Here is a 13,805-nt window from a genome sequence, read left to right as displayed (position 1 = left end):
ATACTGAACTACAACTCCCAGCAACCACCTAGTGCCGTCTGCAACTTCAGTGACCTTTATTTAACCACACTTCATAATGTGTGTTTAGACAGAGTAAGCAGGAAGCAATAGTGAATTCTCATGATAAGAGTCAAACCCAAGAAAACAATGTTGGCTTGTGATGTAAGGAAATGACAACTCATTTGTGGAGAAGGCGTAGACTGTGCTGTGCACCACTGGGTCATTCTAGGATAGGCAGATGGTGAAACACAAGAACAAACAGATAGAAAATTTGCCTTAGCTTGGCCCTACCGTATTGTACAGTTCCTCTAGTCGGGAGAGGGTGAGAAACCGATGCATGCTTACTCCATTCTCAATGAGCAATTTCACAAAATCCACTCTGTCCAACACCAGGGCATCCAGCATTGCCTGCTCAAGGGATCCCACCTACAAAGGAAAGGATTCATTCAGCTTGTTCCTGGGTTTAAAGGACAGCCTTTAGATGCTACTGTCACTCTAGCATGGGGAGGGTTTGGTGTTTTGACAGAATTCCCTTAGCTTGCTAAGCTTAGAAGGGGATCATCACATTTTCAAAACTATTTTGGTTTCCCTGTTTCAAAGTATCAGTACAAAAATGAAAAGATCAGTATGCTAAGATCAATACAGTCTGATAAATTTGGATCAAGACCTATAAGCTGAAAGGTTCAGTTCTCAGGTAGCCAGTGACCAAGTCACTACCCTCGTCAGCTTTTCATTATTAGTTTCACTCTCTTGACAAACATTTTGTTTCTTTTGATTTTGCACTTTGTACTCATTCAGTCCTACCTCCTACTAAGTGAATATTGTCGCACGAGCAGCCAAAAAGAGTTTGAAACCAGGGAAGCAGAAATATTTAAACAGCATTTCCAACAAGGGCCAAATGCAACAGATAGATCACATCCATTTTACACACAGTCCAGGCTTTCTTCTGTTCTGTGGAGGTACTTTGTACCTACAGCTTTTAGCTTGTGAACTGAATTTACACAATAGATTTTACACAGATTGCCACTGTGATTTTGTGATGGAGAGAGACATCAGTAGCTGTTTGGAATCACCTAATCCAGGTTTCCCTCTTAAATCTCTGCTGCATGTGTTTTGCATGCTCATTTCCAATAGAGAACGCAAGAGAAATATTCTGGTTAACTGAAAAACTGACTAACAAGGCTCCTTTGCAAATCCCAACTTTGTGAGTAGCAAGAACTGGAGAATACATTTAAAATAAAAATTCAACAAATGTATTTAAACATAGGCAATTTTCTTTGATACAATTGCTCTGGGGGGTCTCACATTGTGATAGTTTGTGTCTGATGACACCTGATAGGTATCTAACTTAAATTTACTACATCATGTACTACAACATGACAGATTATCATAAGTATTAGCATACAATGTCATGTGGATGTTTAGAAAAGTTTAAAAAAAATCTCACTTTCCCCATAACTACATTTTAATGTTTTTTTTTTTTTGGCATACAAAAGGTATGCAGCAGACACTCACTGGTAGTTTGTAGAACAAATTTTAATATAGCTTAGTTTTTGTTGTTTATCTCATGGAAGGTGTGGCCAGTGGATGCGATGATCTAGATGCATCACTAAATGGCATCATTTCCTTTAAGAAGAGCAGGGCACTTTTGTGATCTATCCTGCCTTCAGTAGCTCTGACCAGGGAAACTTGAGATGGACTTGAACATGTCTCAGTATGTTGTAAACCCCATATTAGTCTGTTTTTAAAAAAAATGCATTCCCTTTCATATCAGATTTTAAGCGTTTTCTGCAGACGATGGTATATACTGTACCGGCCACTGTTGCCCATAAATAAAGATCTGACTGCGAGCGATGTCTACTCTGTTCCAGGCCAAAGCTAGGCTCAGTTGGTCTGGAGCAGACGCATTAGCTCCTATATATAAACAGACAGGGAGAAAAAAAAAGGCACATTTTAGACCCGGTCAATGGCCCAACACTAGAATATGAAGTCTCTTCACTTAGTCAGAACTCCCACCAATGTCAACGGCAATTGTTCCTGAGTAAGAACTTCAGAACTGGGCCCTATATTATCAGATACAACCCTTCCCCTGTGCTCCTGCAATAAAATACTTATATAGCACTTTTCACCTTTGCAAAGATTAATAAATTATGCCTCAGCACCCTTGTGAAATACAAGTACAATATCCACTCAAATAGGGACCAGAAATAGAACCCAGTTGTCCTGACTGTCTCCTGCTCCAATTGCAAGATCATATACGCAGGGGCATGTGCCCAATCTACAAACATGTCAATCTTGTACCTGCCTTGACTGATTACGTATGAAGAAGCCTCCACTTTCTATGCATAATAGTGCTGGATACCTGAGGGTTCTGTATTAGAAGAAGGATTTGTATTACCCACAAAGAAAACACTGGCATTATGCCTTCTTTTACCAGTATGGATGAACAGCAAGTCCCATAGCAGAGAAATTCATATGAGCAAGCATGACATATAGCTGATAATGAAATGTAATATTACTTTCTTTAAGTAAGAGAGTATGCAGCTAAGGCTTATGAGAGGGTTGTTGTTTTTGGAAAGGCAGAGTTCTTCACTTCAGTTTTAACTGATTTTGTGGGACACTCCTGATCTGCCCCCCCCCCCTTTTTTTTTTTTAAAAAATGTTCTGCTAAGGATTTCAGGGTTATTGAGCGGATTTGCAACCAAAAACAATATCTGAACTTCAGTAGTCACAATGAGAATTAGTATTAATGAACTGATCAGCAAAATAAATAAGAGCCCTTTGATTTTGCTGGTAGGCAGGGCCTCGATGAGGCAGCATTTTTCTATATGGGTTAATTACTGTATTGGTTCATTTTATTATCTGGCAAATGTGCTGAACACCAGGATGTGATACTTGAATGAAACAGATGGTCTCTCCAGGGTGTTCTTACTTTACATCAAAATCAGTCAGTCAGTTAGTAAACCAACTGGGCACAGGCATCTTGATTCCCTGTCTTTCATGAGAGCCATGAATGTGGAAGGAAACCTGACCCAGGCAGAGGAGTTGCTCTGAGAGCCATCATATGGTTCTTGTTGCTAGGAAACCCCTTCATTTGTCTGTCCACATCAGAGGGCTGCCTTCTTCAGTGTGTGATTGTTTAGATTATGCTGCTAATAGATCAAAGGAAAACAAAATCAAAGGTGTAGAACATTTATACAAAATAGCATATGGGCTATGGATGCAGTTTAGTCCATATTTTTCCATGATGCACTGATTACTTTTAATAGATAAAGAAAATTCAAACAATTTAAGATTAAATTCCAAACAGCACTAAGAACAAGAAACAAAAATGTCCACTGGAGTAAGAAACATCCTTTCCAACATGTATGAAATGGGCAAAACCAAGCAAATATTTTAGAAAAGCCACTGCAATTGTGGATACAGATTCACCTATAACTCCAATAGATGCCATCTGGTTTTGGCACTCTAGAAAACTAAGAACGGCTATACTGGGTCAGACTAAAGGTCCATCTCGCCCAATATCCTGTCTTCCACCAGTGGTCAATGCCAGGTGCCCAAGAGGGAATGAACAGAACAGGTAATCATCAAGTGATCCAGGCCCTGTCACCCATTCCCATCTTCTGGCAAACAGAGGCTAGGGACACCATCCCTACCCATCCTGGCTAATAGTCATTTATGGAACTATTCTCCATGAACTTATCTAGTTCTTTTTTGAACCCTGTTATAGTCTTGGCCTTCACAACATCCTCTGGCAAGGAGTTCCACAGACTGTGCGCTGTGTGAAAAATTTAAAAATTAACCAGTTTGCCTACTCCCAAGACTGATTCTATAGGTAGGATTCCCTCATTCTCATGTGTTGCTGCAGCATAAAGAAATCAATGTCAAAGAATAAATTGGAAATGCAAAAATAGGGCACAGTAAACACAGTATCCACACCTCTCATTCATCTGCTAGTCTGGACACTAAAGGTATCACTCGTTTTGATGCTATCTGTGTTGAGGTACTAGCATTTCTATTCCCTGCTGCTTCTGCTTTTATGCAGTGCCACTGACAGACCCCAAAGGAAGGCAAAACTTTGAATTCAGCCCACTCTAGAAAAGGGGGTCACTCCTTGGAGCTCAGAATCAAGAGTGTCAGCAGCACGTAAAGGAAAACACAGACCCATGCATACAATGGTAATCCAGAGAATAGCAACATTTGTGGCTATTACTTGGTAGTAATTTGCCTGACTGGTGAATATTGTGTCCTGGATTATTAGCATTCTCCTTAAATCAGAGTACTTACATTTCTCAGTAACAAGTTTATCTGTGAACTTCCTGGTGCAAACCACATTGTATGGGTATCTCTGCAAAGTACTCACCAAGGACCTGTTACAACAAACACTACTGAGAATAGTTTTATTGAAGCCAAGCTCCACACATGGAAGAGTTTGCAGGACAAGACCCTATATTCCCAAACAGACCCTCTGAGAGCAATTCCGGGCCCCAGGACAGCTGTGCTGCCCAGAGCGTTCTTCCGGCATGGCCAGGGTCTCCCCATGCCTGCTTGGCTGCCTTCGCTGCTGCTGGTACCACCCCGCACACGCCTAGGAGCCCTGAGGCCCTCACAGGTGATTTAAAAGGGCCCAGGGCTCCCAGTAGTGACACATGACTAATATCTATCATGTGTGGTTCATTCTCCCTCTCATCCTCTGCTCACAGGGAAAATTATCTTTGCAGTGTGATGTTCTGTTTCGGAAGGGTTTTTGTTTTTTAATGTACACACTGCTGTGGGTTTATAGTAGAAGAGGGGAAGAAGTGGAAGGTGGTGAGGTCTATGATGGTCCTTAATTTCCATGGGAGTTAATTCCACAGTCCTAGACTGGCCCCTTGGAAAGCTCTGTCTCCAGCACAGATGAGCTTTACCTTTATGGTAGAAAATTCCATTGTGCCCAGGGAGTAGAGTTGTAAACCACAGTCCTCATCCCGGAGCTTTAGGTGATCTTTTAGATATCCTGGGTGTGGGCAACTGAGTACCTTGAAAATAAGGACTGAGACCTTGAACTTGACTTGATGATCTATGAGAAGTCAGTAGAGAAAGCAGAGGACTCCTTTGATGTGCTTATGGTAGCTTGTGTTGCTGAGGAGACACACTGCAGCATCCTGTACTAGCTGGAATTTCCTAGAGACACAGTGCTCAGTGTAAAACCTGTGATGGATTCTCTGGGATAGTCTCTCTCTCTTTTTTTTTTTATGTTCATCATCAAGAATCTAGAGGGGGTGCCCCCAAGACATTGCATTGTCCAGATAACCATGTCTGAAGGAGAATCCAAAAAGAAAAGAAAAAGAATCCTCACTTCTTCCCTCATGCTTTTCAGCACAACTTCATGTAAAACGTTCTCTCTGTTCCATCATTTCATTAGAATTGAAGGGTGTTAGATTAGAAAAACAATCCACATTAACTCCTCCGTATCTTCTAGTGCATTTGTATTTTGCACAGCTCAAAGAAAATTACTGACACTTAAAAAAAATTAACAATAACAATTATATTAATAAGTAGGGGAGCAGTTAACAGACTCCCGCCTATCTTTGAAACATAATGTACTGAGCTAATGCCATGTCCTTTTGTGTCAACTGTGCAGTGATTTCATGGCTGACAGACCCATCACACTGTGCCTTCCAGGACAATCATATGCTACACTATGGATGCTCTGTAAGCAGGAATCATGACTTATTCACAAGCTGGAAGGAGTGCACAGGCTCCAGGTTTGCATTAGCCTAGCAAATGGTTCAGTGAACATATCAGTGAATTATGTGGCAGTAATGTCATAATAAGTATATACCATACAGTGTGCCTCTTTCAAAATATTAACAGTTCAGGCGTTGAAAGGACTTGGGCAGCCCTATGTGTCCATTGGATGGAAACATGACTGTGTTGTCAACGTTCTTCAGGCGTTGCAACAGCCTTGTGATCCTGCAGGACCCAGCCTTTCCCTTATAGTGTATTATGAACTGAGGATATTTGATACACACAAAAACCAGGCATTTGTAGTACTAATCACAGGATGTTGCCTTTAACTTTCCTGTCATACTTTCTTCCTGGAAAAAGCAGCTCTAAGAGCACAAAATCAATTGCCACTGTTGTTAAAGGTAGGCAAATGTAGACTGCATGACCTGTAGCAAGAAAATTACTTACCAAAAAATCATACAACTGCAAATCTACTTCCCACATGTTCAAGTGGCTCTTGGAACAATGTGTTGTTGTAGCGCCTGGGCAATATAACCTGAAAACTGGTCTGGATACCGTTCTCTGCCTTATAGGAGATCACCTTAAAGCAAGGTGATGCTGAAGACATGATTAAGCAAAGTGCAGGTCTTTCATGGCTCTTTAGAACAAACAAGGAAACAATTTCTCAAACACTGTACAAGCTTTTACTATGTGAAATGTTTGAGGCAAGAGAGTTTCTGCACTATAAGGAAATGTATCTGACTCCGTCTTAAAAGGCAATGAGCTGGTAGCAAGACTCACTATAGGCAAGAATTGATGCTGCTCTGCCTCCAACCCTCCTACCTTCTACCATTCCCTATGAACTCCTCATTGTGCGTGGTGGGACTATTAATTAGCATTTATATAGCACTGAACCAGTGGTGGGCAAGGGTTACAAAATCCTTCTCAATGATACTGTGACAAATCAGCCAGTAATCGCTCTCCCTTCCTTTTTTTGCTTTCTTGACATAGCTGTAAAGATGGGCCACAACTACAACTTTGTATCCAAACATCCTTGAATTTCAGGATAATTCAGGTCCAATCTTAGACAACTGAAAATTATTTTAGACTTGGAGATTTTACTTAGCTGAACACATTGATTTTAAAAAAGTCACACATTCCCTAGATTTTCCAGTTCTCCTTTACGATCAAAAAAACTTGATGTTAACAAGAAGATATGTGATATAAAGTAGAATCCAGAAAATGTCTCTTCTTTCATACTCTTCATAGAATCATAGAATATCAGGGTTGGAAGGGACCTCAGGAGGTCATCTAGTCCAACCCCCTGCTCAAAGCAGGACCAATCCCCAATTAAATCACCCCAGCCAGGGCTTTGTCAAGCCTGACCTTAAAACCTTCTAAGGAAGGAGATTCTACCACCTCCCTAGGTAACGCATTCCAGTGTTTCACCACCCTCCTAGTGAAAAAGTTTTTCCTAATATCCAACCTAAACCTCCCCCACTGCAACTTGAGACCATTACTCCTTGTCCTGTCCTCTTCTACCACTGAGAATAGTCTAGAACCATCCTCTCTGGAACCACCTCTCAGGTAGTTGAAAGCAGCTATCAAATCCCCCCTCATTCTTCTCTTCTGCAGACTAAACAATCCCAGTTCCCTCAGCCTCTCCTCATAAGTCATGTGTTCCAGACCCCTAATCATTTTTGTTGCCCTTTGCTGGACTCTCTCCAATTTATCCACATCCTTTTTGTAGTGTGGTCCCCAAAACTGGACACAGTACTCCAGATGAGGCCTCACCAATGTCGAATAGAGGGGAACGATCACGTCCCTCGATCTGCTCGCTATGCCCCTACTTATACATCCCAAAATGCCATTGGCCTTCTTGGCAACAAGGGCACACTGCTGACTCATATCCAGCTTCTCGTCCACTGTCACCCCTAGGTCCTTTTCCGCAGAACTGCTGCCTAGCCATTCGGTCCCTAGTCTGTAGCTGTACATTGGGTTCTTCTGTCCTATGATTCTATGAAAATAAATTATCCTCAGAGGATCAACCTCCTTTTGAGATAACAGAAAATCACTTCGAGGAAAATGCTGTCTTATACTACCAATATGGACGAAGAGGCAACACCTTTACATTTACTGAGAAAGGAGAAGATATGAATAGCTGATACTTGCAAAAATGATATTCTGGACCAGACAGGACCCCTGCAGGGTATACATCCTGATCACAAACTTAGTATTACAGCAGGAGCTGGTACTGCAAATAACTTTTAAAATAGAGAATGACCCTTCCCTGGCTAATAAATCATCCTCTTTGGCTGCATAGAGAATTACATTGTAGGAGGTTGAAGTCTTTGGGGAATACATGTTGGGATTCAAACCTTGGAAAAATACCTGAAAAAAGCAGAATGTCAAGTTTAAGGAGCTGATTTGTGACCTACTAACAAACAGGGATGAAGAACTGCAGTTTCTGTGATTGCCTTAATAGCAAATGTCAAGTTTTCACACTTTAGGCAGAGTATAGTGGAAGGATCCTGTTAAAATCATTAAGAACAGAATAAAATTTTGAAATCATGTATTTCCTGGGTTTGGGATTTTTATTTATTTAAGCAAGGGATGATTTTTGGTTTCTTTGGACCAACTTCTTTTCCTTAATTCTGTGTGAAAATGTCCATAATGCCTTGAGGTTTTAACTACACTTATTACTATGGAGTAGCAGCAAAACATTCATGTTAACCACAAACCAAATGGCATCTGTGTTAAAAATAAAGAGAGATACAGAAATGTTATTAGAAAAGCTTTTGGTTGGTGGCTTCTATATTTTTTTTTTAAACATAAAAGAAAAATCTACCACTGTCATAAGAAAATGTCTGCTCATTTTCTTGGTCGGCAGTCACCAACCCAGAGTAGTATTTTACAGTCACACATTTGCACGTGCTCAGTGCTCTGGTGTTTAAATAGTAAAATTATTTAAACAGAACATTGCTAGTTTACTGTTCTGTGCAGACTTTTCTTACACGTTTGGAAGGAAAAAACGGTTACTTACTTTCTCGTAACTGTTGTTCTTCGAGATATGTTGTGAACGTCCATTCCACATTAGGTGTGCGCACGCCGCGTGCTCGAGTGTCGGAAACTTTTTCCCTTAGCAGCTCCCGGTGGGCCGGCGGGCCCCCCGAGTGGCACCCCTGCGCCCCACATATATACCCCTGCCGGCCTGACCCCCTCCAGTTCCTTCTTGCCTGCGACTCTGACAGAGGGGTAGGAGGGTGGGTGGTGGAATGGACATGAACAACACATCTCGAAGAACAACAGTTATGAGAAAGCAAGTAACCGTTTTTTCTTCTTTGAGTGCTTGTTCACGTCCATTCCACATTAGGTGATTTACAAGCTTACCTCTGGTGGAGGGTAGGAGTCACAGAACAACTGCTCGGAGGACTGCTCTGCCAACTGCCGCGTCCTCTCTGGCCTGCTGGTTGACCTCATAGTAGGTCGTGAAGGTGCGCACCGAGGACCAGGTGGCTGCTCTGCAGATCTTCTGGATCGGGACCTGTGCCAGGAACGCCGCGGAAGTCGCTTGCGCCCTCGTTGAGTGGGCCGTGATCGCGGGGGCCGGAATGCCTGCGAGCTCATAGCACTCCCGGATGCAGCTTGTAATCCAAGACAAAATCTGCTGCGCCGACACTGGGAGGCCTTTTAACCTCTCGGCCACAGCCACAAACAGCTGCGTGGATTTGCAAAAGGGCTTGGTGAGCTCCAAATAGAACGCTAGCGCTCGACGCACATCCAAGGCGTGCAAAGCTGCGGTGACTCGGGTCCGTATGGGGTTTCGGGAAGAACACCGGCAGATAAATGTCCTGGCCCAGATGGAATTGGGACACCACCTTAGGGAGGAACTTGGGGTGTGGCCGGAGCTGCACCTTGTCCTTGTGAAATACTGTGTATGGTGGCTCAGAGGTGAGGGCCCTCAGTTCGGATACCCTTCTGGCCGAGGTAATGGCAACCAGAAATGCCACCTTCCAGGAAAGGTGGAGGAGAGAATAGGTAGCGAGGGGCTTGAATGGGGGTCCCATGAGTTTAGAAAGGACCAGGTTAAGGTTCCATGGAGGGACTGGGGGGCGTCCAACCCTTTAAGGAACTGCCCCACCATTGGATGGGAAAACACCGAGCCCCCCGAGAACCCCGGATGGAAGGCAGAGATGGCCGCCAGGTGCACTCTGAGTGAGGATGGGGCTAGCCCTTGCTGCCTGAGCAGGAGGTACTCCAGAATGGCCTGCACCGGGGCCTGGCCCGGCTGCACCTGTAGGGGTTCACACCAACACAAGAACCTTTTCCACTTGACACTAAGTTCAAACGGGGGGAGCGATGTGTACCAGTGTTGGCGGGCCCAGGCTGGGGCGATGAGGATCACTGCTGCCCTGTCCCTGCGCACCTTGAGCAGGACCTTGTGCACCAAGGGGAGTGGGGGGTAGGCATACATCAAGCCCCCTCTCCATGGGATTGCAAACGTTTCCGCGAGTGAGCCCGGGCTGTGGCTCTGGAATGAACAGAACTGCGGGCACTGGGCGTTGGCACTGGTGGCAAACAGATCTACCCATGGAAACCCCCACCTGTGGAAGAGCGAAAGCACGACGTCTGCCCTGAGCGTCCACTCGTGCATACGGTACGATCTACTGAGGGAGTCCGCCAGCTTGTTCCGCACCCCCAGGAGATAGGATGCCTCGAGGTGAATCACATGAGCTATGCAAAGGTCCCAGAGGAGGAGAGCCTCGCGACAGAGTGGCAAGGAACGAACCCCGCCCTGCTTGTTTATATAAAACATGGCAGTAGTGTTGTCTGTCAGAACTGTCATGCTCAGAGTGGCGTGAAAGGTCTGGTAGGCGAGACGAACCGCCCTGAGCTCCTTCACGTTGATATGGAGCGACCACTCTGCCTTGGACCACAACCCCTGCATCATGAGGTCCCCCAGGTGAGCTCTCCATCCGTGGTCTGACGCGTCCGTCACCAGCGTCAGGTCCGGAAGTAGGGCGGCAAAGGGGATGCCTTCGCAAACCACAGTCTGGGACTGCCACCACAGCAGGGAGTCCAGCACATCCCTTGGGGCTGTCACTACCAAGTCCAGGAGGTCCCTGCCTGGGCGGTACACACGAGTGAGCCACGCCTGCAGAGTCCTGAGTCTCAGTCTGGCATGCCTGACCACGTGCGTGCATGCTGCCATGTGGCCCAGCAACCGCAGGCAGCACCTGGCCATTGTTATTGGAAACTGGCACAGGGAGGCCACTGCTTGTTGGATAGCCCAGAATCAGGATACCGGAAGGCTTGCCCTGGTCTACACCGTGTCCAGGACTGCCCCAATGAATTCCACTCTCCGCGTGCGGACGAGCATGGACTTGGGGATGTTGACCAGGAGCCCCAGCTTGTGGAACAATCTCAGGGCCACCTCCACATGGCCCCGCACCTCTGCCTCGGATCGGATCCACCAGGAGCCAGTCGCCGAGGTACGGGTACACCCGGATTCTCTGCCTCTGTAAGAAGGCCGCCACCAACGCCATGCACTTCATGAACACCCTTGGGGCCACGGCTAGACCAAACGGGATAACTGCAAACTGATAATGTTCTCAGCCCACAGTGAAGCATAGGAACCACCGATGTGCTGGGAAAATGACGATATGAAAGTACGCATCCTTCATGTCTAGGGCGGCGTACCAATCCCCTGGATTCAGAGAAGGGATGATGGTGCCCAGAGAAACCATGTGGAACTGGTCCTTGACCAGGAATTTGTTGAGCCTGCGCAGGTCTTGGGCCTAGACCTGCCTCGCCTACAGTAAGGCTCATGCCTATGCTGAGGCTGGTACTGGCATTGAGGGGGAGGCTGGTACTGGCATTGAGGGGGAGGATCTCCCCATACTTCTCTCTGCTTTATAACCTATGTCACAGTCACTATTCTTCATCTTTTGATTCTCACAATATGCCAGTCCATCAACCAAAGGAGGAGCTATTGATCATATAAGGCATTCATCTCCCTGGTGGTACTGGGGCTGAGTGTTCTTCTTTCCCCACAAGCCCATATTCTTTCAGCCTGCAGGGCAAGAGACCGGGGGAAACTCAGCCCTGGAATAAGCAGACACAATTCCCATTAACTTAAATGAAAGCTGCACTTTGTTAGTCCAACACATCCAAGTCTCCCACATGGCAGTGCACTCTGCCAAATCCAGAAAATAGGGGTGGGAGCAGCTTGCTGACAATTGTAGAAAACTTTCCTAGGCAGCAGAATGGCACTGCCAAAATACCATCTAACCTTCCGGTCCTTAATTCAGCACAGTGATTTAACTGGCCTCGTTATCTGTTAAGGGGGAACACATTGCTAGGACTCCAAGCAAACATAAGACCATAAAAAAGATGTTATCACATTTCATTGTTTTTTCAAACCATTTCTGATAGGAACAGAAAAACATTGGGAAAGGTTCATTATTATCTGCATACTAGGACTGTATAACACACTAGGGCTGTATAACATATGCACCCCATCCTGCACACCATATGCACATACATCTTTTATTAGGCTCCTTGAATTTTAATGCTATATAAATGACAGCTCATATGGTGTGTGAGAGAGAGAGAAACATGGACCCTCTTCACAACGGACTCAGAAGTTGACTTGTATATTTGAAGTTTGTAGCAAGTGAGATGGCAGAAATGGATGGATCTAGACTGTTCTCAGTGGTAGCAGATGACAGAACAAGGAGTAATGGTCTCAAGTTGCAGTGCGGGAGGTTTAGGTTGGATATTAGGAAGAACTTTTTCACTAGGAGGGTGGTGAAGCACTGGAATGCATTACCTAGGGAGGTGGTGGAATCTCCTTCCTTTGAGGTTTTTAAGGTCAGGCTTGACAAACCCCTGGCTGGGATGATTTAGTTGGGGATTGGTCCTGCTTTGAGCAGGACTAGATGACCTCCTGACATCCCTTCCAACCCTGATATTCTATGATTCTATGAAATGCTGGTACTGGGGAACATGGTAATACCCTGTGTGCTGTTTATATATGGCAGTCACAGTTCATGCCATAAATATTTCTAGGACTATTCTTAAAATAACTGCTTGATGTTTAAAAATATTATTCCATTTTTCAGCCAATACAGTTTGTAATAAAGAATTAAGTGACAACAGTTGTAGATACTTATTTGTACTCCCTATTTTTTACAAAAAATGGGATATTTGTAAACAGAGAGCTGAATTCCGCAAACACAAGTTCAGGTGAATAACACTTAATCATGCAAGTAATTCTATTTTGCCACAGAATTCCAGTTTGGTTAAATTAGTTTTGTGTCTGCAAGCAGATCTTACTCAGTAGCAATCTACCTGTACCTTTTGGATGCATCATACCTTGAAATCTGTAGAATGACTCATGTGAGTTAGGACTAATTGTATGAGTGTCTGTGTCAAGGTTCCTTCCCCACTCTGAACTCTAGGGTACAGATGTGGGGATCTGCATGAAAGACCCCCAAGCTTATTCTTACAAGCTTAGGTTAAAAACTTCCCCAAAGTACAAACTTTGCCTTGTCCTTGAACAGTATGCTGCCACCACCAAGCGTTTTAAACAAAGAATAGGGAAAGAGACCACTTGGAGACATCTTCCCCCAAAATACCCCCCCCCCCAAGCCCTACATCCTCTTTCCTGGGGAAGGCTTGATAATAATCCTCACCAATTGGTACAGGTGAACACAGACCCAAACCCTCGGATCTTAAGAACAATGAAAAAAGCAATCAGGTTCTTAAAATAAGAATTTTAATTAAAGAAAAGGTAAAAAAACACCTCTATAAAATCTGGATGGTAAATACCTTCCAGGGTAATCAGATTCAAAACATAGAGAATCCCTCTCGGTAAAACCTTAAGTTACAAAAAGACACAAAAACAGGAATACACATTCCCTCCAGCACAGCTTATTTTACAAGCCATTAAACAAAAGAAAATCTAACGCATTTTCTAGCTAGTTTACTTACTAACTTTACAGGAGTTGTAAAGCTTTCATTCCTGATCTGTTCCCAGCAAAAGCATCACACAGACAAAACCCTTCGTCCCCTCCCCCCCACTCCAGATTTGA

General features: G+C 44.3%; 1 protein-coding gene across 2 annotated transcripts in view; it reads right to left on the bottom strand.

The window, feature by feature from the left end:
- TRPM3 (transient receptor potential cation channel subfamily M member 3) overlaps positions 1 to 13,805 on the bottom strand; it is a 190,146-nt gene that overhangs the window by 74,864 nt on the left and 101,477 nt on the right. For both annotated transcript variants that reach the window (XM_084628736.1, XM_084628737.1), the window contains exons 8-9: positions 1,814 to 1,914; positions 292 to 426 (exon numbers count right to left, since the gene is read on the bottom strand). In XM_084628736.1, the coding sequence (XP_084484862.1) occupies positions 292 to 426; positions 1,814 to 1,914 (236 nt within the window). The remainder of the gene's footprint in view (positions 1 to 291; positions 427 to 1,813; positions 1,915 to 13,805) is intronic.

This window comes from Lepidochelys olivacea (assembly GCF_965140295.1).
Source record: "Lepidochelys olivacea isolate rLepOli2 genome assembly, chromosome: 5".
NCBI lineage: Eukaryota > Metazoa > Chordata > Testudines > Cheloniidae > Lepidochelys > Lepidochelys olivacea.
The sequence above is the reverse complement of the archived record's forward strand: the minus strand, read 5'-3'. Positions and strand labels throughout refer to the sequence as shown.